At 45.5% G+C, this 24,993-nt stretch overlaps 1 protein-coding gene across 3 annotated transcripts in view; it reads left to right on the top strand.

Moving 5' to 3' along the window:
- LOC310880936 (sodium/hydrogen exchanger 2-like) overlaps nt 1-24,993 on the top strand; it is a 36,629-nt gene extending 11,636 nt beyond the window's left edge. For 2 of the 3 annotated variants that reach the window (XM_083797487.1, XM_083797488.1), the window contains 10 exons: nt 1,241-1,704; nt 1,934-2,184; nt 5,685-5,902; nt 9,068-9,264; nt 12,915-13,004; nt 14,750-14,820; nt 15,872-16,036; nt 16,402-16,516; nt 17,444-17,578; nt 21,298-22,161. In XM_083797487.1, coding sequence (XP_083653613.1) covers nt 1,241-1,704; nt 1,934-2,184; nt 5,685-5,902; nt 9,068-9,264; nt 12,915-13,004; nt 14,750-14,820; nt 15,872-16,036; nt 16,402-16,516; nt 17,444-17,578; nt 21,298-21,702 — 2,111 coding nt within the window. In that variant the 3' untranslated portion in view covers nt 21,703-22,161. Of the gene's footprint in view, nt 1-1,240; nt 1,705-1,933; nt 2,185-5,684; nt 5,903-9,067; nt 9,265-12,914; nt 13,005-14,749; nt 14,821-15,871; nt 16,037-16,401; nt 16,517-17,443; nt 17,579-21,297; nt 22,162-23,341 lie in introns of those variants that run through there. The other variant, XM_083797489.1, reaches the window with a different exon arrangement.

The following is a 24,993-nucleotide window of genomic DNA, read 5'->3' as shown; positions in this document are numbered from 1 at the left end:
ACCAGGAGGAAAAGGGACCGGCTGTGCTTCATCTCCGGAGCTCAGAGCTCTTTGGGATGGGACAGAAATAGGTGATCTTGGAGCCAGAGGTAACACACCAAGTCCTAAGGATGCACGCCTTGTACGTCAGACTCTTTGCTGAGACCTAAGTTCTGCAAATGTGTCTGTGTGCGTGGCGATAATCTGACTTGGAAGCAGCCACTGTGCCCTTCAGGGAACACTTTTAGCTGCTGTAATATTTCCATGAGCCAGATAAAGTCAAACGAAACGCAAAAGGCAAGCAGACCTGCATTCATCTGCAGAACTTGCTACAGGAAAATGGAATTTATATAACCTTTATTCCCCCCCTCCCACAGAAATTGTGATTGCTTTTGTGAAGTTACCACTATATAGGTTATTTTACCACCTTTTCCTTTTATTTTTTCCTCAGAAAGAAAACATCTCTGAGATTTGTTTAGATCAGAATTACTTTCAGATGGAGATGGTCTTTTCCTTTTGCTGTTCTGCATATTATATGATGAGGTCTCAATTCTGTCAATACATGTGAAGAAATAGTAATAATCACAGATATTTATTTATTTATTTATTTCTATTCCAGTTTGGTTTGTTCAGTTTCTTTCTTTTAATAACCCACCTTGAGTATTTCTGGTGTTTGTCAGGATTTCTCTCTAACACTGGGTGTTGCACAAGGCTGACCTGATTGGGAAAAATAAATAATAGAAAAAATCAATGCTACCATTAGATTTGTGTCAATTATTAAATAATATGAAAACTGGTACTATTTATAATTAATGAGATTCCTTTTTTGATCTTTTTGGATGTATGGGATCTGTATTGTGTTTAAAATTAGCAGTTACTATTTATGTTCTTTGTGCTGAAGTTGGCATGCTAACTAGATTATGTCATAAATTATCTCAAAGACATTTTTATTTATGCAGGTTTTTTTTATGTTTCCGTGTTACCAAAAATACATCTTCAATGTTATGCTATGTTGAACTGCAGTCTGAACCAATAATAATTTCAGAAAGTTTGGTATTTTCAGTGATCTTTCAGATTTTCCAGCCAATTTCTGATTGGGCAACTTTACCGTAATTATGCACATTTACTATGATGATTCCCAAGTGCAGCCTGCGGAAGGAGGGAGGTTAGGAAGCTTCCTCACCCCAGTGAGGAGCTGGTGCTCTTTGGCCAGTTTGGGCTGCTGAGATAATACGGAATTTTTCTCTTCATCCCCTCGCAGGCTTTCATCTATACAGCAAGCTGCCTTCTGTCGTGCCAGAGAGCTGTTTGCTGATATTTGTAGGACTCATCATGGGAGGCATCATCTACGGCTTAAATGACAAGTCACCACCCGTTATGGACAGTGACATCTTTTTCCTCTACCTGCTGCCACCCATCGTCCTCGACGCAGGGTACTTCATGCCCAGCCGTCCCTTTTTTGAGAACATCGGCACCATCCTCCTGTACGCGGTGGTGGGGACGGTATGGAACGTGTTTGGGATTGGCTTCTCGCTCTATGGCATCTGCCAAGTGAGGGCCTTTCACCTGCAGGACGTCTCGTTGCTCCATAACCTCTTGTTCGGCAGCCTGATCGCTGCGGTGGACCCCGTGGCAGTGCTGGCTGTGTTTGAGGAGATACACGTCAACGAAAAGCTGCACATTTTGGTCTTCGGCGAGTCGCTCCTGAATGACGCGGTGACCGTGGTAAGCCTTCCTCCACGGGGGAAAAAGGCTTCAACAGCCTCTTCTAGCAGAGGACGCCTGGTCCTATTCTCTGGCCCCAGGCTGTCGGGTGGACAACCCTTTGGTGCAGCGGAGCTGAGCACCTGGCTCGTGTCTGCAGGCAGAAATGCGTGCGAGTGCCACAGCACCATCCTGTCGGGCTGCTGAACACTTTGTTGATGGCTGTTTCTCTCTTTCCTTTCTCACCCAGGTGCTCTACAAGTTATTTCGCTCGTTCTGTGAAATGCCAGCCATCAAAACTGTGGATGTTTTTGCTGGAGTTGGAAAATTCTTTGTGGTTGGGATTGGAGGAGTTTTAGTAGGTCTTACCTTTGGGATGACGGCCGCCTTTACCACGCGATTTACCAAGGATATCCGCGTCATCGAGCCGCTCTTTGTCTTCCTGTACAGTTATCTCTCCTATCTCACTGCGGAAATGTTTCACCTCTCTGGAATCGTAGCGTAAGTATGTCCTAACATCTCGTTTTTCCAGGAAAGCTTTTTGGTTATACTTGCTGAAAAGCATCAGAAATTTTTAAAGTATGTTTGCTTAGCTGGAAATCTGTCTGTGACAGCGAACAGAAAGTTCGGGTGGGCCTGTCCATCACCTCTCTGTCTCTAGTAACGTTTGAAATCCTCTGACTAATTTCAGCCAAATTTAGCAGAGATCAAGGTTTCAAAGGTACTAAACCAAAACTGCTTGCAATTTATTATAGCACAGTCAGTTCCACACACTGATAATTTAACATTGTGCTTAGCTCCTCGTTGTGAATTTCACCCGCAGAGCTGGTGCTGAGAAAACATGGATCTAGTAGTCCTAATGGTTGAAGAAATCTTACATTGGAAAGCAGAGACAGATGAAAAACACAGCACAAGTGATTCAGTCCTTCTGACATCTATGGGCTGATATTTGTTGCATTTGGTTCTACTACCTAAACTAAGTTAGCTGCTGCTGAGGATCACAACCAACCATTTAATATTTCCCTGAAGAGTATAAAGTGCACTTAGACTCCATTGATAGCTACATCGTAAACAAATGTAAATCTGATAAGATTAAAAAAAAAAAAAAGGCTAAAAAAAAAAAGATATCTAGGAAATCTGTTTTAAAACCAATGATGCTCCTTTGGATTTAAACTATTCCTATATCTTGCAGATTTTGTTTCCTTGAATAGTTGATGTGAAAAATATTCTGGCATTACTGACAACAAGTCTAGCTCTGGGAATAGGTAAGAGAAAGCCTATTTATAGGAGCAAAAGACAGAACAGTGAAATAAATATAATGCTGCATAATCATCATGGAGCAGAAAACATTCAGTCCTAATGGTGTCTCCTTCTATCAATCACAATATACTGTACCCATTATGGAACACATTTTCTATTCTTTTGAATAATGTATTGTTTCTAAAGCAAAGCAATTGCAAAGGCAGCCGATACCTACACTACTGCTCTTATAATTGCCAAATTATAGATGCCTCTTTTATATATCCTGATTTTTAAACAATTCATTCATTTCTGACCAGGGAATACTGTATTATAAGAAGCAGACCTTTCAAAGAAACCAAATGTTTCTTTGAAAATAGTTTGATTGCCAAAAATAATCAATTCTACATAGTCTAAAAAAAATAAGTGAATGCAACACAATCTGCTAAGCAGTTCTGCAAATATTTTTTAGTTTGAAATATATATATATATTCTCCTTGTCTAGTGGCAGGGTCCATCTTTGAAGCTGTGAGAGAATAGGTCAAATATCTTCTTTCTTTGTGAATCTGATCTGGACCCATATCCTTTTTTTTCCCAAGAAAACACTTCCAAAACATGGCTCTGGAAGTCAGTGGCCATAAATACTTATTGGACTTCTTAGTTCCTAGTTGGAACTATTTTATCTGCTATTTATTTAGGCAGATATAGAAACAGAAGAATTCTTTTATTTAGGTCATGACTTGTGCTTTAGGCAAAGTGGGTCAGTCTAAAATCAAAAAGACCAATTTCAGAATAGTGTTAAGTACTAGTACTTTTTCTTAATAGATGAAGGAAGTGAACTTAAACACAAGTTGAAAAAGGGATTTGAATGCTGTGTCAGGCTGCTGAGTAAAATGGGATCTTTTTCCCCAGTAAGAACATCATGGCTTTTCTGAATCTAACCTTTTATATCCTTTTCTTTCTCCTTTGAAAAATGTATCTTTTTTTTTTTTCATGGCAATGAGGAAAAACAAATAATTATTTTAAGATGAAAAAAATAGAAATGTTTGTGTGTTTGTTATTTTCATTTGTTTGAATGCCAAGGCAAGGAATCAGTAACTCACAGTGGGTGGAAGTCCATCTTCATTTCAAAAAAGTCTTTTTTTTTTAAAATTTTATTGTAATGTCTTGTTTGTTCTTCCAACCAAATATCAGATAAGTGTTTTTCCATAATAGTATCACTGATTTTCTTAGTGGTTTAAGTAGAGCAGAAATGAATGTAGCTGTTGTTCATTCCTTTTGTCTTGGTCCAATAATATAATATATGCAGTTATGGCAGCGGTGCTGCATTAGTGATTCACCGATGAGCCAGAAGAAAGTGGCCCTTATTCTGCTCTTGTTAGCAGCCGTGCAAATTGGGAGCAGCAACGCGGTGGCCGGCTCTGTCTTCCTGAAATAAAGAGCTGTGGAGAAGGGAATCAGGGTCTGTGATTTCATGCAGGTTACAAAACCACAACCAGATGAAAACTCTCCTCATCAGCAAAGACGTGGAGACTTTGATTAGTTCGTTTCGATACTTGGGCTGAAGCAGGACAGCAGAGTTACCATGAAATCCCCTGTGAAAGGAGGTTTCAGTCAGTAAAACTCTGTGTGGATGGCCTTCCAAACACCGGCGGAAATCAGATCTCAGAGAAGTAAATCCATTTTGCCATTGTCGGTACAACATTTGAAACAAAATGTTTCTGTCGGGGCTAAAATATAAAAAATGGAGCTTTGACTCTCTGAGCACTCAATTGTTCTGACCTTCCAAGACTGCTGGCCTGAATACATATTGATTTGAAAAGCTGATGAATTAGGCTAACCACATGTACCCTGTAACTTGAAGAACCAATTAACCATGAAAAATTGCAAGGCAGAAGTTTTAATTGGTGGTGCACACTTCTGAAGTGACCTTGGCTATGCGATACACGAGGAAGTTGAATGTTCCGACTATAGCGACGCTTCTCTAATTTGCTCAGAAACACAGCAGTGCTCTTGGAAGCTGTTTCTTGGCTCATTGTGCAGCCTGATGAGTGTTCATTAAGATTTTTATTTTTTTACTGCTTGAGCATTTTGTTGGTTTTTGTTTTGGTGGAGGGGATGGCTTCCTCGCTGTGCCTGTAGAATGTGCATTGCAACTCCGGATGGGCTTGGAATTAGGCAGCGTGAGGTACGTCTTGTGCTCGAATTTCTCCAGCTTTAGGCTAGCTTTGTTCCCCTGGGTGCAGGAGTGCAGCATTCGAGCTGCTCTATGATTCTGAACCCTACAAGAGCCTGCTGTAGTGACCAGGCAGCAAACAAACTCAAAGGAGTCCTATTTATGCATTTCTCATACTGAGAAAAAACAGTCTCCCTTCCTCTCAAATGTCTTTTTCCCATCCAGGAGAAGTGGCTCCTATGAATGAAATTCTTCGGCCCAGATGGTGAGAGGCTGGCATAGTCAGAGCGCTAAAACTGTGTGGTGATGGGAAGTGTTGGGTGTACTTAACTGCAAGTATTGCAGCGTGGCTATGATAAATGCAGATCGAGTTGTTTATCTGTTAAAAACCAGATTCAGGCAGTCTGGTCAACCCATGTGGTATCTTACTGTCCTGGTGGTCCTGCCAACATGAGTGGACTGATGTGGGAAGTGGATCTGTATTGACGCAAACATCTGACACTGGATGAAGCCGTTTTTTTTCTTAAATGTTAACGTGTCAGTTTTGTGCACTTATGAAGAAAAATTTATTGTTTCGTTTTCTCAGCATCATTGCTTGTGCCATGGGCATGAAACGTTACGTGGAGGCCAACATCTCTCTGAAGTCTCACACCACAGTCAAGTACTTCATGAAGATGTGGAGCAGCGTTAGCGATACCCTCATCTTCATCTTTCTTGGAGTTTCCACCATTGGAGAAAATCATGAGTGGAACTGGCCATATATTTGCTTCACTGTCATTTTCTGTCTCATTTGGAGAGCGCTAGGTATGGTGAAATTATGCTTTTTTTGGTGGTTGTTTGAGTGAAACATATAATTCTGTGAAATGGGAGAGTGCTTCTGCTCCCACCATCATCCTCTGCTGTTTCCCTGTGTGTGTGGTTGTTACAGATGTGAATCCAAGGACTGGAAAGGGCTGCCCCAGCTGATGTTCCTCCTCCTCCAGAACTGCTGTCTGGCTCAAAAGCAAGCCGTGCACCTTACTGCAATTTCCTGCTCTGTGCAACCACCACAGACAGCGCTGGTGCTAAATAGAAATTCTCATGATATCTAGTTTATTGTTACCACTGTCCCAGGCCCTTCTTTGATTACCACGATCTCCTCTTCCATTTCAGTGTGGCTTAGTCCCTTGGTATCTTCACAACAGGAGAAAGGGTGTAAGTGCAGAGCCTGGGATCAAAGAGCTGTGTAAAACCCTGGGGCCTCTGACTGCATATTCTGAATTGCAGGGATTTAAGGGATTTAATTCATAACAACTTCTGTGTACAGCAGTGTCCTTAAATGGAAAACTGTTGGAGCCATCAGACAGCTGTCCCTGGAGATGCTGTTCTGCTTCACATAGCTTATTTCTGCGCAGATAAGAGCTGGGACCTAAAATGGAGGTAACAGGAGAAAACATGAGGATACTTGTGTAACTAAGATTTTAGATGCCATGTTTAGGAATATAAGTAACTATAGTGAGTTGTAGTAACACACATACAGATTTCTTTTCTTTTTTCTTTTTTTTTGGGGGGTGATGGTGGTGGTGATTGCTTATAAGAACAAATCTGCGTGTTGTGACATGGGAAGAAAATGCCACGATCCAACACCTCAGTGTCTGCTTGTTCCTCTGTGGGAACAACTGTGAAATGTTAGCAGGAAAATGATACCCTGAAACAGTTTTGGAGCTGGGCTCCAAAGCACTTAAATTTGAGATTTCCAAGGTGTGCTATGGACTCAACAATTACCATTGTCCCTCTTTGGTCCCTCGCCCTGCTCAACCTGCTTTGTCTCATCGGGTTTTGAGGATCTCCATGGAGAGAGACTCTACAACCTCACTGGGAAACCTATTGAAGTGTTCACAGTAAAAAAGTGAACAAAACCTAATGGTAATTGAAGGAAGAGTGTTATACTTCACTGGTAAGTGTGGCTAAAGATATCTCCTTGAGATCAGTTACAGTGAAAACATGAGTCCTGCTGCCAGAGTACTCTGGGATCTCATTTTATAATGTAATGTAATCAAATATAATACTGTTTAATATTGTACAAATGTTTTTTTGAAAGGAAAAGATGATAGAGATGAACTCCATGACACCAATATGTTGCCATCTTCTTTCTTTTCTATCCTTCTCATTTATGAATGTTTTTATATATTAACAATATCTGCAGATACAACAGAGCAAAAGAATTTTGGCAAAGAATTCAGTAGCTACAAAACATTCCATGGGATTTTTGTTTACAAACCACTGAGTCAAGCAGAATGGCAATTTACTTGAACTCAAATTTGATAGACACTTCAAGAAATTGCTTAAATAGGATAAACCATGATTAGCAAGACACAGCAGAATGTGTTTTACTAGCTGTTAATACATGCCAAGGTTTGTTTTAATAACTGTGCACTGTAAATGCACTTGGAAACGTGCATACATTCAAATCTTTTGAGTGGTGTTTTTTTTTTTTTTTTTAAAAAAAATTAGATGGCTTAGATGAAAAGAAGTTCTGAGTTATTTTGATTTTTTTTTTTTCTTGTTTCGTAGTCATTCTGCATATCTGACCCTGAGTGTGGGTCCCCGCAGCACCGTTGTGCTCTGCGTGCCGGGCATCAGTGCATGGGGTGGGTGAGAGCTGGGCAGAAGTGGTTGGGGCTGGGCTTGAAGCGCCTGCCTTGGAGGTGGTGGCCGAGGTGGGACCTGCTCAGCCCACCCAGGCAGCAGCAGCTCTGGACGTGCTCATGGCGCAGGCCCAGACCCTACAGAGTCTTCCTGCAGGAATCGGGTACTTCGGGGTTGACAGTACTGGGCTGAGGGTGTAAGTTGTGCTGTAGTCCTTCTGGATTTAGTTCAGAGCCTTTTGGTGCAGAGCATTTGCTTGAGCTAGAAGCTACAAAGCCCCTTGTAACCAAATCCCTCCCCAGCAGCTCTTCGGGTGCCCGTGCCCGGTGCTCTGGGTGCAGGGAAGGTGCTGTGAGGCTCACTTCATTGAGCTCGCTATTTCTGAACATCCACAGGTTTTTGTTTTCTTCTGCAATCACGTTGGTTATTTTTAGTTGAACGTGTGTGGGAAGATGTTTGATTAGTACATTTCACGTACGCTACTTTTGAAGTTCATTTCTTCGATGATGCTTTACAAACACCCTCTAGAGGAGCAATAGTGATGTGGGTCCTGCTAATTCCTAGCAACAGGCAATGACAGTCTGTGTCACCAGTTCTCAAAATGGCTATTAATCTTCAGGAAATAAAATGTTTGTCATATCAGTTGGTATTAAGATCACGGCTTATAGATTTAAGGCCAGACTTTTTGTACCTTTATGAATCTGTTTGTGTATTTGCAAGCAACTGTAAATTACATCAATCGCTGTGTCACCTTACACAGTCTAAAGTTGAACAGCATAAATCTTTGCGTGAAAAATTTGTGAAGAAAGAACATTAATGCAGGCTTAATGTTTTATTTATTTATTTATTTTTATTTTTGTAGGTAAATGGTATGCTCTGGGCATCCGCAGTCATGGGAGTGGGATAATACTAAAAATCCTTTGCAGAGTTCAGAGTCCTCCTGAAGGAAACTCCAGTTTTCCAGGTGGACTGTGATAAGCATGAGGCTGAGGGGAAAAAAGAGAATTTACTACCAGATGAGCTGACTAAAATTTTATAGTCCTACAAAGTCCCCCGACCTGTTGCCAGTCACTGCTATCTGTTGTATTCCCCCAAATCAAAAATGTCTGGGGCTGGAAGAAAAGCCCTTCCCCAGGGGCCTTGTGGAATTCTTGGGAATACACCCCCTCGGCCCTGGCCACCTCCTAGTCATCAGTGTTTACCAGTTCAGTGTTGTTTTACCGCAGAATATATCATACAATTGTGAGTTTGAGATAATCAGTATATTAGATATATTTATGAGATATATATCTGTTTGCTTTTTTCATTTGGTGTGTTGCCTTCTCCTTTCCTGCTTTTCAGGGGTCCTTGTACTGACCTTCTTCGTGAACAGATTTCATGTGAACACCGTCACCAGCAAAGACCAATTCATTATAGCGTATGGGGGTCTCCGCGGAGCCATTTGTTTCTCTTTGGTTTTCTTGCTTCCTGACTTTCACAGAAAGAAGCTCTTCATTGCAGCAACAACTGTTGTCATCCTCTTCACTGTGTTTGTACAGGTAAAAACGCTCAGTCCAAAGGAATGTCACCAGCAGATGCAGAGAATGAGCATGATATTTTTTTTTCATATGAATAACCAGTACTAAGCCATTAGATCTGATGCACAATCTAATGGATAAGCTGTAGTTATTTTATGATGATTCAGCAGGAAGGGGATTGTGCTATCTTTTCCACTGGAAAAAAATTCGGGTGTGTTTCTTGTTATAAAAGCAAGGAGAATCAAAAGCAAATGAAGTCATAGCACATATAATTTATTTGCCTCTGTTTTTTCCTTTTTTTCTTCTTCTTTTTTTTTTTTTTTAAACTGAACATTAAGCCTTGTTGCTTTCTGCTTTCTCTTTTGGCCCTAGCAATTCTTCAGTTGTATCGCAGAATCACAGAGTGATTCTTGCACAGAAACCTTCCTCTTGCACCAACATTCTTGCACAGAAGTTGCTGCTTTGGGTCTGCTCATTTATGCCAGAGTGCTGGATCTCGAAGAGGGAACAAGTTTTGCTAACGAGGGAAGCCCGTCTTGCTAACGGGGTCCCAACGCAAGCGTGTAGAAGTTCCTATCAAAATTCCTCTGCGCTGGGATTACCCTGTGAATGTATTTCTGTGGCTTTGCCAGCAGTGCTGTGGCGGCTTTGTTTGGCAGATCCCGTTGGATCCCGGCGCAGGGCGGTGGGTGTTGTGCTCTCCTTGGGGCCACGCTCGGCATCGCCCTGACACCTGGCGGTGGCACAGCTCCGTGGGGCCTCCCGCTGGCCTGGGCCCAGGAGCAAGCCTCTAACTCCCAGGCTACTTCAAGGGTTTCCCTGAAATAACTCCTTTCTTCGCCTCACAAATGCCGCCACGTCCAAACGAGGATGCGGCGGAAAAAATTGTGGTCGTCTGGTCCCGAAGCGAGCGGGGTCAGGCACGTGAAGCCGAGCAGGGTGCTGAGCGGAGCTGCCCTCCTGCTGCCCCCCTCATGGCCCCCAACCCCTTCGCCTGCCCTGGGTTGGGGCGCGGAGCAGCTGCTGGGCCTGCGGGAGGTGGCGGGTCAGGGCGACAGCTGCCGAGCATCGCCTGCCACACCGAGCCCCTTCTGCTCGGCCTCCCTGGCGTGGGCGTCGGGCTCCTGGGCAATGCAGAGGGGGCCGTGTTTGTGCTGGGGTCGACTCAGGGCTTCCCCATGTCCTCCGAATCCACATCACGAGCCAAAAATCCTCGACAAGTGTGACGTGCCGATGGGCTGGGAGCAGGGTGCCGCAGGGCAGCTGCACTGGGCCCGGCTCGCAGGGCTCTGTCGCGGGCTGAAAGGAAAGAGCAGGGGCCAGGGGGTGGGGGGAGCGCGGTTAGGTGGAGGGTGACAAGTTTTAAGATGCAAATGTGGGTCAGAAATTGAAAAGATACGGTCACTAGGCACGTCCGCTCATGCAGAGACGCTCTTGAGCCTCAGACAAAGGTTGTTCTAAGGCAGCAGCTCCATTCTGCCGAGGCCTCGGAAAATCCTTCCCAGGACCGGGAAAGGGCCTTTGTGTAACCTCAAAGCTCGACTGGTGATGTCATCTCCGTGCTAAAGGGTGAGAGTTAAACAGGGTCCCCCGCGGGTACGTGGCAGCGGGACGACCCCTTGACCCACAGCCATTCAGCGGGGGCACAGCCCCTGCAAAGGCAGGCTCGGCGTGGGCTCCAGGTACCTGCCGTGTTGGGCCTCTGAGAGGCCACCACAAGAATAACGGGGGAGGGAGTGAACTTGCTCAAAAGCTGAGCCAGAAAGATACTGTTGTAGCCCAGCATAGAAAACAGAAGCTAAAACAACAGATGCAGGTATTAAGGGGAACCTCCAGAAAGTCGGATTTATAAATGAGTCCTGCAGCTTCGGAAGCCACTTCGTTTTCTTGGAAATGCTGACCAGGCTGGCTGAAAAGCCTCGTGCTGTGCAGACCAACAACCAGCGGTTGGGCTTGTCCATACATGGATCTGTCGGTGCTTTATATGGCCCAGGAAACATGGCTATTTTGGCTTAACTCAGTTGCATAAGGTTCTTCCCACCACAGGCCTGGTTAATGATTTTGGGAAGGCTGACCGAGCAGGTGTCAGGTCCTCAGTGCTTCCAGGCAGGCCTGGATGTGCGCCACATGGACCCGAAAGTCCTCCTAGGAGCTGTGGCCTCGTCTGGAATGTCACAGGAGGCCCTCGTTGTTCTGCCTTTCAGTGCAGTTTAAAGATTAAATACCGTGTTCTCCATTTAAAGTTCATTCTCTCAGCCTATTGGCCTCTGACCCCTTTGGTGAAATTGTTAGCAAATATGATAATTGGGAAGTCTTTTTTCTTTTTTTTTTTTGTTGTTTTGTTTGCTGACTGTGCTTACCCATTAGCTGCTGCCTCACTGTTGGTAGAAAAACTTTGTGTGAGCTGTGATAGAGCTGTCAGCATCGTGGGATGCACTCCGGGCGAATTACCCCTGGTGGGTGGAGGAGGTCACAGGGGACCTGCAGGCATGTCATGGTCTGGTGGCCTGCAGCGACATGCGGGATTCCTGTAATTCTGCCAAGGCGAGGAAGGGCCAAAGGAATGCAGGTGTGTAGGTGTTTCTGAATCTGGGAGTCCTGGGCATAAATCTCTGAAATGCTACTTTAAGACGAATGCAAATGCAGCTAATTATCCACGGAAGACAAGAGACCAAACTGCATAGTCTCTACTTAATTTTTTTAATATCTTTTGTTTCTGAATTTGTGAGTTTTATGTTATTTACTCTGAATAATTATGCATTTTTTATTGCTATTAGCTATTAAAATGACACATTAATTGTTTTTGCAATTAAAAATGTGTTCAACTCTCCTCCGTGCCAACATTTGTGACATTCAGAAGTCATAAACATCAACCACTCCATCATTTTTGCTGTAAACATGTCCTAGAAAAGTAATTTCGTATGGAAGCCAGACGAAGAAATGCATCACAGCAGCATTTTAGAAGTTCTCTCACGAGGCTGAAAGGACATTAAAACTCTTCCCTTGACCCTTCCCACCAGGTGGATACTTTGATTAGTAGACTTAGCCACTGGCTGACAATCAAAGATCATTGGAGTAACGATCTGTGACACGTAATGCTCAGAAAGTTAGCAGACATCACCCCTCCGGGCTGGGCAAACGCTGGCGGAGGCCGTGCGCTGTGAGGTACCCATGGCTATCACAGTTTTTGGCGGTTGAACCGTGAGCATTTCAAGCCGCTTTCCATCTGGAAGGCTGCAGCAATAGCGAGCTGCTGGCTTGACCTTGAAATTATTGGTCGAGTTTTTGTGTCTGAGATGCCAGATGAGGAGCGGGGAGCGCTTCCCCTCTCTGCCTACCCCAGCCCAAAGCCTGCACACGAGTTCCCGTTGATGAGCTACTGCCAGAGCTCTCTGCAAGCAAGCCAGATGTGTGGCTTGAAGTTAGGTAAGAGTTTTCAGTGTTGTCAAAGCATCACAGATACTATCCTGCCCATAAAGCGGAGCAGAGGAGAGGTGCTAGCTTGAACAGCAGGCCTTGGTCTGACTACCAAGTTACTGCTGCTGCAGTGGCTGGGGTAGCTGTGGCTCACGTCCATGCTTATGAATTGGCTCCAAAAGAGGCAGAGCAAGCACTGCCAGAACACTTGGTGTGAAGACGGCCTGATTTTTGGTTTTGTGGTTGTGCTGCAGGGGATGACCATCCGCCCTCTCGTTGACCTGTTGCACGTCAAGAGGAAAAGAGAGAGTGCTCCCACGGTGGGAGAGCAGATCCATATCCGGGTAAGTGGGGCGTCCGTCAGCACACGGCTAGGGCTTTCCTGCATGCTTTGCTGACAGCACGTGGTCCTTCTGAAATGCAGCTCCTGGGAGTCTACAGCTCTGCGCGCTCCTGTTGATTTTACCTGAATCCTCTGCAGGTCAGTCCCTTTCCAGGTTTGAAGTCCTATGCAGCTTTCTAGCCATGGGTTATTATTTGCATTGGAATAGCAAGCACTGACTGACTCGGTCAGGCATTGCACTAGGTGATGCACAAACTTGACAGAAAAAGATGATCACTTGCCCAAAACTTTGTGCTCTAACCTTGTTCAGAAAAGGGGAAAGAAGTAAAATGAGACTTGGGTGCTTTCAGGGCTGAGATCTGAAGTCACCGGAGCCTAAAGGTGCAGTTCGGTTCACCTTGCTCTTGCCACCCAAGCGTTGGCCTTTCTAGTTACAGAGGTCTTCTGAATCCAGTTGTTTGTGCCCAGTCACACTTCCATAAGCATGTCTCCTTTAGGAATATTTTTGTATTCCTTTTTGGGTATCTAGAAGTAAAGATATTAGGTCTGAGGACATTTACAAAATGTTTGGCATCATCACAATTAGGTTGTATTACAGGGCTTTGTCTGAGGTGAACAGAACAGTTCAATAGGCTGAAGAGGCTTTTCCTATAATGAACAGAGAATACTTTCTTCTTTTGTTAGTGACTGAATAGTAAATCATCTCTGAAAATGTGTTTATTAGGAAATGTGAGCAGAAAATGGCTATGTACCAATTAAGCTAAGTAGACAAGGTAACAATGCCGATAGTTGGAAAGCAGGCATGCAGGGAGCCAGAAGCAGCTTTTGTCCTCGAATTTCTCAGCCCAGACACTCAGGGGCCCTTCCCACCAGCCTGCCCGGGAGGTATCATCCCGCGCTGGCAGGAGCCCTGGTGGGTGGGGGATTTGTCCATCACTCCTCTGACCGTACAGACACTGATAGCGAGGGCTGTAAACCTATGCAGCACTCTGCCACAGCAGACAAGAGAACTGTTCTGCCTCTGACCCCACAAAAAAATTGATTTCTTAGAATTAGAGGCAAAGGAAGCTCTGGGAGCCTTGGTACCCAAGTGAAGGGGTGTTGAGTAGTGGCGAACTCTCCCAGGTTACAGATGCCAGTAGGAGGGAGGACAATTCGAGAAGTTATGGAGATTTCACTTCAAGGTGAAAAATCAACGTGCCTGGGGTTTTTAATATAATTAAAAAAATAATAATAATGTTTTTGTGTAAGGCACAATGTGGTCAATGATTTTATTCAGTGGGAAGTGCTTGGAGAAGGCAGTGTTTGTTATTCAAGTGGAGCATTCATTTGTGTATTATCTACGTCGATATCCTGAAGACACTGTTCTCCTGAGACAAATTGTCCTCAAAGCATGCGGCATGAACATCTCCTGCTTATCAAGGCCCAATAGGCGGGACATGCCAGCCATTAGCCAACCTGTATGTATCATAAAGAACAGATCCATGTCCCTCAGCGATTAGTCTTTGCTTGCACAGGCCTGAAAGAAAGCAGCCAAATTACTCATTGTACTCCAGAACCAAGGGATACACGTGTAGGGCTGAAAGGGGAATTGAGCCAACAGCCCCTCTTCTTGTTTACCAGAGCTGTGTACCTAGCTGAAACCGTCCCCCGTTTTGTCTGCTGGCTTTTGATGTTTGCTGACTGAGTTCATCACGTATGCAATACATGCAACCAGTGTATAGCAAAATCCTCTCTTCTGTTTAGTTCCTGGATCATTTGCTGGCTGGCATAGAAGATATATCTGGACACTGGGGACAGTATTACTGGAAAGACAAGTAAGGATTTGCCAAAATACAACTGTGTACATGTGTAGAAAAAAATGAGTCTGGTTCCTATTCTGTAAGTTTGCGCTGTGGGCAGCTGAGCCTCGTTCATCCTCATGGCACAACGCAGATGGAAGGGGGCAGCTTTTCCATCTGCAGCAAGGTGAGAGCGGGCTGTCAGGGCACCAGTGCTGAGCAGAGCAATGCCTCTCCCCTTGCTTGCAGGTTACATGTTGTTCTTTGCCCTGAAAAGACTCCTGTCTGCCCAGTGCCTGTGCACTTAGCAGCACGGGTAGGAGCTTGCAGCACTCGGAGGGGCAGCTGCTTGTTGTGGGCTGACAAATTACAGACCATCTCTACTGCTTTCTGTAGCAGTTTTCATTGAGTTCTGGTAGATTGTCCACATAGGAGAAATTATTATTTTTAAAAATATGAATAGCTTAAAACATGCTAATAACAATCTACCTGCTTAAATTCCTTGGCTGTGCAGACACAGATGCAGCTAACTTCATGATACGGGTTCAGATCAAGGCAGCTGACAGGTATTTTCTTGGAAGTGCCAGTGCTTGGAAGTGCCACTAGAGGGTATGGGAAGCGCTGCTGCTGCTGAGCGTACTGGCTCCTTGCACATAGGTTTGTGCGCAGCTGACAGCAGCCAGACCATGTTTGATAACAGCTAGGTCTTTTCCAAACCTCATGCTGCATTTGAGCAGAAAGTGAGAGGAAACAGCTCAAGAGGGAATCTGGAAGTGTTTAAATCACTAAGTCCTGCTGTATCCCTTGGGGCCACCGCGTGTACTTACAGCACTTACTAGCCTTCATAATAAATTTGGCACTTTGGGGAGTTCTTCCTGTATTTGAAGATGTTTTAATATCTTAGCTCGTGTACAGAAATAAATAGGGCCTGGCCTCTTGGGCCATTGGTTTCTGGAAAGCAGGTAATGAATTATAATAGAATATGGGGCAATCAGGGACTATGAGCGTGCTGGCATGCTCAAAAGCATAGCAGTTCTGGGGAGTAGGGGGGACGAGGCTAAGAGTGTCTTGCACTGTCCTCAAACAGGTTAGAGTATCTCAACAGCAAATACCTGCAGAAGATCCTGCTTCGAGAATATGACCAGCCAAAATCAAGTATCGTGCTTCTCTACGAAAAGCTGGAGCGGAAGCATGCCATCGAGCTGGCAGAAGCCGGGCAGCTGGGTCACGCACCGTCTCACCCGTCCTTGCTGTAAGTGCTCCCTGGCCAGCTGCACGAGTCACAAAGTTTATAGTAAGGCTGTGCCCCTGCTTGGGAAAGCCAGCAGGCAGGATTTATCCTCCTCCTGCCGTATGCTGGCTCTCAGGGAAAGAATCATGACTGAGAATTATCGAGGTTTCTCCAAAGAAGAAATCTTATTTTTTTTTTTTCTCGGGAGGGGTCGATATTCCAAATGGTCCAGAGGATGAGCAATGTCCTGGCCTTGATGAATGCAATGGGCCCGCGTCTGCCTGCGCCGCTGGTGGCGGGCTCTGACAGAGCTGCTGTGAGAGCTGGGCTTTGGGGCTGCACCGCTGTGCATCTTCTGAAATAAGGTGCTCTGGGTTTCTTTGCAGCAACAGCGACAGGACTGTCATAACAGACAAAAAGTCGGAGGATACCCTGAATCCGGATGTCCTGGAAAATATACAGGAGATATTGGCAAGGAACCTGTACCGAATAAGGAGAACGGTATAACTCTTCCTTCCATCTGTATTTTAGATGTCCAATAACAAAAGTTATCTCAGTTATCCTAACAGCCTGAGCAGATGTTATGAATATTTACATAATTACTAATGATGTGTCTTTGTGAGCAGAGAATAGTTGGCTGTATGAAGCCAGATCCAGTTTCCAAGTCAGTGGCACATTTCTGTTTGCAGCATGACAGCTCTTGAAAGGTTCACCCAGTCAGCCTATAATTTCATGAAGTATTTTAGGCATCAGTACCCAGCACCAGAAGCACGAAAGGAGGAGCACAGGGATCTTCAGGCAGCAGGTTAGCAGATCCAGCTGCTTCAACAGCTCCTGGCTCCCTACAGGCCGGGAGTCCCCCGGAGGAGGGGTGTTTAAGGAAAGGGTAGATGTGGTACTTAGGGACATGGTTTAGTGGGCAATACTGGGGGTAAGTTGAAATAGATGATCTTAAAGGTCTTTCCAACCTTAATGATTCTATGATTCTATGAAAGATGAAGACCCACCCGCTGTTTGCACTTTTTCCTGCCCAAATCCAGCTAACCCCTCACAGGAACAGAATTATCCCACCTCCCTCTGATGCTGATGGGAGACTTTACACACTGTAGTAGGCTTATGGGTGTTGGAGTAGGATTTCTTGTTCCCGTTGATGCTATTGCATGATTTATATATGAAGGTGGGGCTGATGTGAAGCATGGGCAGAGGCACTGAGGCAACTCTGGCTGAAGTCGCCTTGACCAGAGCTGTTGCTCTAGGCTGGTGTTCACAAGGACTAACAAAAAGGCATCTCAGCCTTGTCGTTCAATGATCCCTTGGGCTTTGGGGCAGGGTGGCAGGGTGTCCCCTCGCACAGCCAGCCTCTGGCCATAGCACTGGGTGCTGCTTCGAGGCATCCCGTGCTCACGGGCGGTCTCTGGTGCGCTGCAGGGCCCGGCGTACAGCAGGCACAGGCTGCCTGGAGAGACGGAGCCCACGGAGCAGGCCAAGGAGATCCTGATCCTGCAGCGCAGGAGCCTGCGGGCGGACACGGCTGGAAGCGACGGGGCCAGCTCCAGGAGGGAGGTAAGAGAGAGCAGGGACACCCGTGGCTGTGGGGCGATGCACGGGCTGTTCTCCCCAGTGATAGCAGGTATCACAAGCGCTAGGAAGAGTGCTCTTTCTTGCTGGAAGTATTTCCTTTCAAAGAAAAATCCCGTCTTTAAAAAATACCAAAAAGTTTATCTCAATCCTAAATTGCATTCCTGTGAGTAGCGAAAAAAGAACATACCCAATTCCAGTTCGGAGCACCCGTTGTCAGAGGTCCAGATGTTCTACAAACATTTGAAACTCTTTGGTGATTTTATTCCTCCCACAACCCTTTTGAAAGGACAGAAGCGTTATTGTGAGCTTTTTTATTTATTTTGGAGGTGAGGTTTTTGTTTTTAAAAGCAGCTATGGTTCTGGGTAGATTTGAAGAAAGTAAAATAGAAGGAAGTGTGGCATGCCGGATTCCTGGGAGAACCATTTGCGGTCCAAATTCACTGGCACAGCTCCCTGTCAGTTCATGTTCTGAATGCGAGGAGAAACGAGGTAAATGCAATGTCTGTGAGTGGTGAGGGCTGCCCATGGTTTCTCTGCTGGTTTCTCTGGAAATCGGCGAAAGAAACTGGGCAAGGATTTCCCTGTGGAAAGACAGAATGGTCCAGGAACGGCACACAAGGGGCGGGCTCAGTCATTCTGGGTCACTCCATCCCTCTGCAACTCTTACTCTGGAGGAAGCACACTTAAGCCCCCTGTAACTTGCCCCCAGCCCCCCAAATCAGCAGCAGTAGCTGCTGGGCCATCCCTAGATTTCACTGACTTCTCTGGGACTCCATCACTAAGGAGAGCAGAATGACCTTTTAAAAAGAGGTACTTTATCTTTCTTTATTTAGATAGTAATTTTCCACGACAGCACAGGAACTCGGGGCTGCCGCAGGCTTTATTCCATTCTGATTTCTTTGTTCAAATGCCAGTCACTGAGGAGCCCACCGAGAGCTGCTGTACTGCACCAAGTGCTGCTGCTTCTCAGCCCTTCATTCACAGAAAGGTGTTCCGGCTCTTGCAAACAACTTAAAAGATTTAATTTGATCATTTACATGCTGATTGGTACTTACAATTCAAAATAGATAGGGAAGAACATGGCATGTTCCTGTAGAACATTTGGTATAATTAAACTTCAAAAGAACAACATCAAACTCGTGCTGATTTTGAGCACGTTTCATTCTTTAAGGACATTTGATTGTTAACCCTTGTGCTCCTGCAATCCTGCTGCCTGCTGCTCCCAGCAGTAACGCAGTGCATTTGGTGGGACATCCAGCACCTCTGGGAAAGCTTTGTCCTGTTTCTCTGGATGCTTAGCGCTGGCCTTTCACTGGCTGCTCCCCGTGGCAATTTGCAAGTGGTAGAATTAAGACTGTCCCCCAAAGTTAAGGGAAAATATATTCTGAGCCTCAGAATATCAACACAAAGTGTAGAGGTGTGCGAATGCCCATGCTTCCCACTGCAGGAGAAGAGATTGCCACACTGGATTTCGCCAGCAGGAGGAGGGAACACTATGATAACAAGCAGATTTTAGCCCATTAAAAGCAGCTAAGTACTTTACATTTTATATTGGGAAAAAAATTAAGCCACTCAGATTTAGCGTTCCATGCCAAGCTGATGAGCAAGTGGCACTTCCCTGTTTAAAACAGCTGTGAGTGCAAAATCTAGGTGCTTAGTGTTTGAGAGGCTCTAATTGTCTCACGCTCCATCTTTTGTAATCCCAGAGGGAAGGATTTGGCCTTACAGGCTTTGAGTCAGCAAGAAAAAATACCCACCCTCACACCATGCATTTTCCTGTTCTGCATTTGACCACAAGATGGGAGCATTACAACTGTGTTTGCAAACCGACCTGCAAATCAGGAACCAAACTTCAAGCAAAGGGCCACTGGAAGCCTCCAGTGCTGGTGAAACGTGTGAGCCGTCTTTCCTTTCCAGCTTACACGAAATAAAAAGCTTTTGCGATGCGTTCAGTCAGTTACATGTCACGAGCAGAGTGAATAATTAAAAAATGCCTTTGGCTCAATGGAAACGCTGCTTTTCCTGCTCGGTGGCTGTCAGCATGTAGGGCTTTTCCTCTTTTAGTGGAGTTGATTGGTCTTTTGCTATTAAATTATGAAGCTGTTGTAGCTCAATTAGATTAATCTCATAGTTTATTAGATCCTGGTTTGTCTTCCTCCTGTATCAGTCATCACAAAAATAAGGTGCGTATGGAAGTGAATCCTTCCATAGGCCCGTGGCTCTGCCAGACCGTGGAGGAACCAGAGGAGAGGAGACATCCATCCTGCCTCGTGCCCAGTTTTGGAGGGCTCCCCAGCATCAGTGCTGGCTGCAGCCAGCACAAATCCTCTCTGTCTGTAGCCTGGGTGGCTGCTGTGCTGTAGGCATCTGCCTTGTGGTTACACAGCCGTGCGGGGCGGCCCCGGGCTGTGTTAGGAACCCCTGCCCAGGAGGGTTTGCTGAGGGAATAATAGGTAAGGCAGGGAAAAGAAGGCAGAGACAGACAGCCCCTATCCCTCCTGAGCCACGGGCGCAGATCAGATGGTTTACACCAGGCACAAAAATCTTGGCAAGGCTAAGAGGTGACTTAAGATCTGAATCGCAGCCCAGAGGATTAACTCCAAGACTATCTATTTCCAGCAGAAAGTTCACCTTCCTCCGCCTAAGGACAAAATTCCTCCTGAAGGCTACTGCTTCCTGTGGCTGTGCATCATGTTGGCTCTAAACACTGTGTGTATTTTGGGCTTGCCTTGTTTTAGGCAAGGATCCAACGCAAAGTACCCTGGCACTGTGGTTTCTGAGACCCAGGATAGCTTTTATTTACCATGGAGGACCCAGAAAATCCTTGCACCTGTAGCCAGGCAACTTCGCTCTCTTTTCTTCTGCCAAAACGCAAGTGCACTCCCCCAGAAAGAGCTTATTTGGAGCTGCCCGTAAGCCGTGTGCGTAAATGACATACTGCCTTTGGTAATTATGTTGGAGCCCTTTCATGGAGCATGCTCTGAGAAGCATTAAATGCCCCTGGGAATGGCTTTCCAGGGAGCCGGGCTGCTGCTGCGGAGCCTGGGAGGCATTGTTATTAAAATGGTCAATAAAACTGCACACAATGGATGGAGGGCATCGGGTCCCTCGTTAAGGGAGGGAGGAAAGCAAAAGGAAACAAAACAGAAAATCAGGTTGGGAGGTGTCCAGAGTTATTTGGCAGTCTGGGTTTCTGGACCTGGGTGCCAAATCACAGCTGCGTAAGAGACTTACTCCCAGTTTAGAGGAGGGCTGAATTTGGGCAGCGTCGTGCTACCTGATTTTTTCGGAAGGGTGGGGATCGGCAAGCTCGCTACCTGCCTCCTGGCTCTGCAGCCAGGGTGGGAAATGTCCCTGCCCTGGCCACGGGCTCCAATTCCCAGTCATTGCCTGCAGCCCCCTCGCCCCAGGTCGGCTTTTTTCTGATGGCAGCCGCTGCATCATGCTCCCGGAGAGCTCAGGCCTCTCCCACCAACCTGAACCACATCGGTGTCTGTAAATATTTCCCCTCAGCCATGCCTGCCATGCATTCAGTCTATTTTTAGAAATAGTTCTTTTTGTTTTTCTTAGCAAAAGGAAAACAAATGGAAACGGAGTCCTTGGGGATTGCAAATGGCTTGTTTATGAAGCATGAGTGTCATTAACAGACTTGCTAGCAATCTTCATAAATGCATTAAAGTACTTTTCTTCCTTAATCACAGAAGGAGGACTCCTCCCCGGCGCAGGGCAGCCCCGACGTGCAGCCCAGGCTGTGCCGCTCCCTCACCGGTAAGCTGGGGGGGCCTGGAGGGCACGAAGCCCCCCTTCCCCACCACGGGGGGGACGGACATTCGAGCAGGTGGTGGGGAGGATGCACGGGAGGTCGGTGCCACATTGCTTGCGCGGCTGGGATTTGCAAAAGCAGCCCAGGCACAACACCCAGCCCTCCAGGCAGGCACGTGGCGTGCTGTCCAGCCCGGGAGAGGAGCGGATACTCGCTGGGGGCAGCCCATCTCGCCCCACTGCTGGTGTGTGGAGCAGAGGAGACGCATCGCGTACTGGGATGCGCTGCTGGCAGCAAAGGGGCTCCTGGCAGCGATGCTGGCGATGACAGCAGTGAGATGTGAATCCCTGGCCAGATGTTTGGCCTCCTTGCTACTTGTGTGCTGCAAGGGGCCGCGTGAATATGCACGGAGATGCGTTGTCTCCCACGTCCAGCGAGGAATGCATTTGACACTGGTACCATTCTGTGTATCCTACCAAGCACTGAGGTGTTTGACAGTAATTGCAGATCGTTCTACCTGTGGTGAAGCTAACTCATAAACTAAAACCTTATAAAAATGAACGATATTCCGAAACATGAAGTTCGTGCAGAAATGCCTTCCAAAAATTAAGATTTTTTTGTTTGGTTGTTTTTTGGCTATTATTGAAGTGCACCATTACCAGCACTGTTTGTTTAGAATATCTGTTACCGTGGCTTAAAACCTTAGGTGTTTTCATAAGCACAAGCTCAGTTTTTAGACGATTAAAAGTTTAGTTTTCACACTTAAAAAAATTGTTTAATACCAATGAAGCATCGTGCAAAGTTTAGCTGGTCAAAACTGTAAAATGCATCTTTCAAAATGCAGAGGATGGTTTCGTTTTAGCTCGGAACCACGAAGAGTTGTTCGGTCTCCAGCCATACTGGAGATGCAGCACGTAGGAAACCGAGCACTGAGTTTTTACAGTACTTGGCAAATGCCTTTTAGCACAATTGCATCTGTAAAAGTGATGATTGAAAAGGTTCAATGTTGATCCTGCAAGTAATATTGCCTCCAAATACAGGCTGAGTTGGATTAAGGGCCTAGATCTAGCATTAGCATCCAGAGTATTTCTTTATTATGTGTATTCTGGAAAAATATTTAAGTGAGAAAGTATTTTTGTTTCCTTTCACTTTTTTTGTGTCCTTCCAAATCTGATGTTTTCTTTCTTTGCAGTTTTCTTTTAAAAACTAACTAAAAACTTACTAAGAAGAGAGCTGTAGAATAGCTGGCACTTTATCTGTAGAAAGGCATCTTACAAGAGCAGGTAAAAGGGATTCTGTGGTGTTCGTATGTTCGTAGCTTGGACGTCTGCTGTGGATGCAGCTATTTTAATCCACAGTTTATTATAAATGTTTAAACTGCGTTGTTCCTGAAGAAGAACATGAGTGTAGCCACAGCAAAGTGACAGAAAGCAGCATTTCTGGGTGTTTTTTTTCTTTTTTCTTTTTACATTCCTTCTTGTCAAGGCTGTGCTGCAGGGAAAACGTGAGCACAGCGGCCCCGACATACGTGGGCATGGGGTGAAGGGGCTGCAGCCCATCCGTCGTGACTGCGTGCACCCAGGCAGTCTCTCCTGTGGCCTCCTGGAGTTGCAGGTGCTCCGCCAGGACACCTGGGTGGTGCCGCTGCTTTCTGAGAAGCTGCTTTAAGGTGGTCACTGACGTGACTTGTTGTTCTGCAAAGTGGCTGGTGGGCACTGACAAAAGAATGGTAATATTGAACCAGACAAGTTACATACTTCAAAGTACAAAGTGGGGCTGAAATCGCCTTTGTTTTTTTTTTTTCTCCATCCAGGCACTGATCTTTCTCTTCTGTTTTAAAACTGAAAAGTGATCCTTGCAGTGGAATAGCTCATCCCCAATGAGCCAGTGGTCATCTCAATAGCTCTTGCTATTGCTTCATTACTGCTGACCCACAAAGGAGAACATCTCTCATACCAGCCTGTGTTTTTCTCTTCTCGCAGTTGGGAATGCAGAAAAGGTTCAGGCCGTGAAGCAGAACCGATCGCAGTCCGTGTGTGTCATCCCACCGCCGCAGCCTGGTGGCACCGCCTGGGGCGAGAAGGAGGAAGCAGAGAAAGAGCTAACTTTGGATATGTAAAAGCGCAAGTGGTGCTGCTGGCTTCCCAGCATGGAAGGCTGTTTCGTGGATGTCTACAATACAATCTGCCTTTTTTTTTTTATTTCTTTCTGTAATGGAGGCCAGCAACATGACGGTAATGTAAATAAGATGCATATTGAAAAGGACAGCATGGACTGGGCAAAAAAACCTGAGTGATCTACATCAAAATGTGCTCTCATTGCACAGCACTGTACTTTTAAAGGGAACCAAGAGAAGGGGAAAAGATGCACAGACAAGCAGCAGCAATGCAAGGTAATGCCTATGAGGGGAGCTAAGAAAAATTAGTTTGCTCAGTCTGGGAAAATTGCTGAAACTGTCTGCAAGTACAAGAAAAGATCTTTTAATAAGATGAGATATTGGGTCTTCTCATTAGTCAGCAGGGATAGAATAAACAGCAGGGAGCATTTAGATTATATGTTAGGAGGAACTTTATAATTTCAAGGAGAGTTTTATTAGGCAATGGAGCATAGCATACTACCAGGAAAGACAGCAGAAACAGCAGAAGACCTCTCCTGCTTCTAAGGAACTGGTGGGTCCTGAATATGAACATTAACCCTGAATTCCAGGGTCAAATCGTGTTGTTGAATCAGGCGGTGTGTGTGATCCTGTGTCAGGATTTTTGCTGCCACTACTGAGACTGCAGCGTTGGAGGAGGTTTGAGGCAGTCTCCTAACTATTAAATAGACAGGGGGCCCCCAGCCCCTTTGCTGTCAGGAAAGGCACAGTCCCTTTTGCAAGAGGTGAACTGCAAGGACAGCACCTGAGGATGAGACGCTCCATGTCTGGGTAATTTTGTCTGAAACTCCAGGTAAGTGTTCAAGCCTCTGGATTCTTGTCCTTAGCTGAACCCCAAGGGCTCAGTTCCAGTACTGCAAGCGCTGGCATTTTTCTTTCTCTTCCCCTTCCTCTGCATTGAAGAATTCAAGAGCATCTAATTGGAACAAGTGGCCAAAGAGACTCTTTCTGAATTAAAAATAAAAGAAGTTATAGGAATTCGTGTACTTTCCTCCATGATATTCTTGGACTTTGGGAGCCAATCTCCTGTGTGCAGAAATACTCCATTAGGAGATCTCTGCCCAGTACGCTGCAGCTTTCATTTTAAATTAAAGACACAAAATTGTATGTGTTTGCTTTACAAAGACGTGAGGGTCTCAGTTATCATTTGAACAAGCTCCTTTACAATGTCCTGGCATAAGCTGATACACTTCAGTTTTACGTGAAGGCCACTCCTCGCTGCCCCAACACTGTGAAAATCAGACCTTTTAGCCTTACATTATTTTGTGCATGCAAGTGCGTATGTGTGCATATTTACCGATTTTAGTATAATTCCATTGTCAACTTCAACTGTAGTTTTGGTTTGGTTTTTAGTTCAATCCATATTTGCACAGGAGTCATGCGTTTCTCTACTCTTTAGTTAGAAAACTGTCCATCCTTCAGTATGCCGCAAATACAACATGTACTGCATTTCTATCTCAATTAAATACCTTGTGTTAC

Source organism: Anser anser, assembly GCF_964211835.1.
Source record: "Anser anser genome assembly, chromosome: 13".
Taxonomy (NCBI): Eukaryota; Metazoa; Chordata; class Aves; order Anseriformes; family Anatidae; genus Anser; species Anser anser.
The sequence above is the reverse complement of the archived record's forward strand: the minus strand, read 5'-3'. Positions and strand labels throughout refer to the sequence as shown.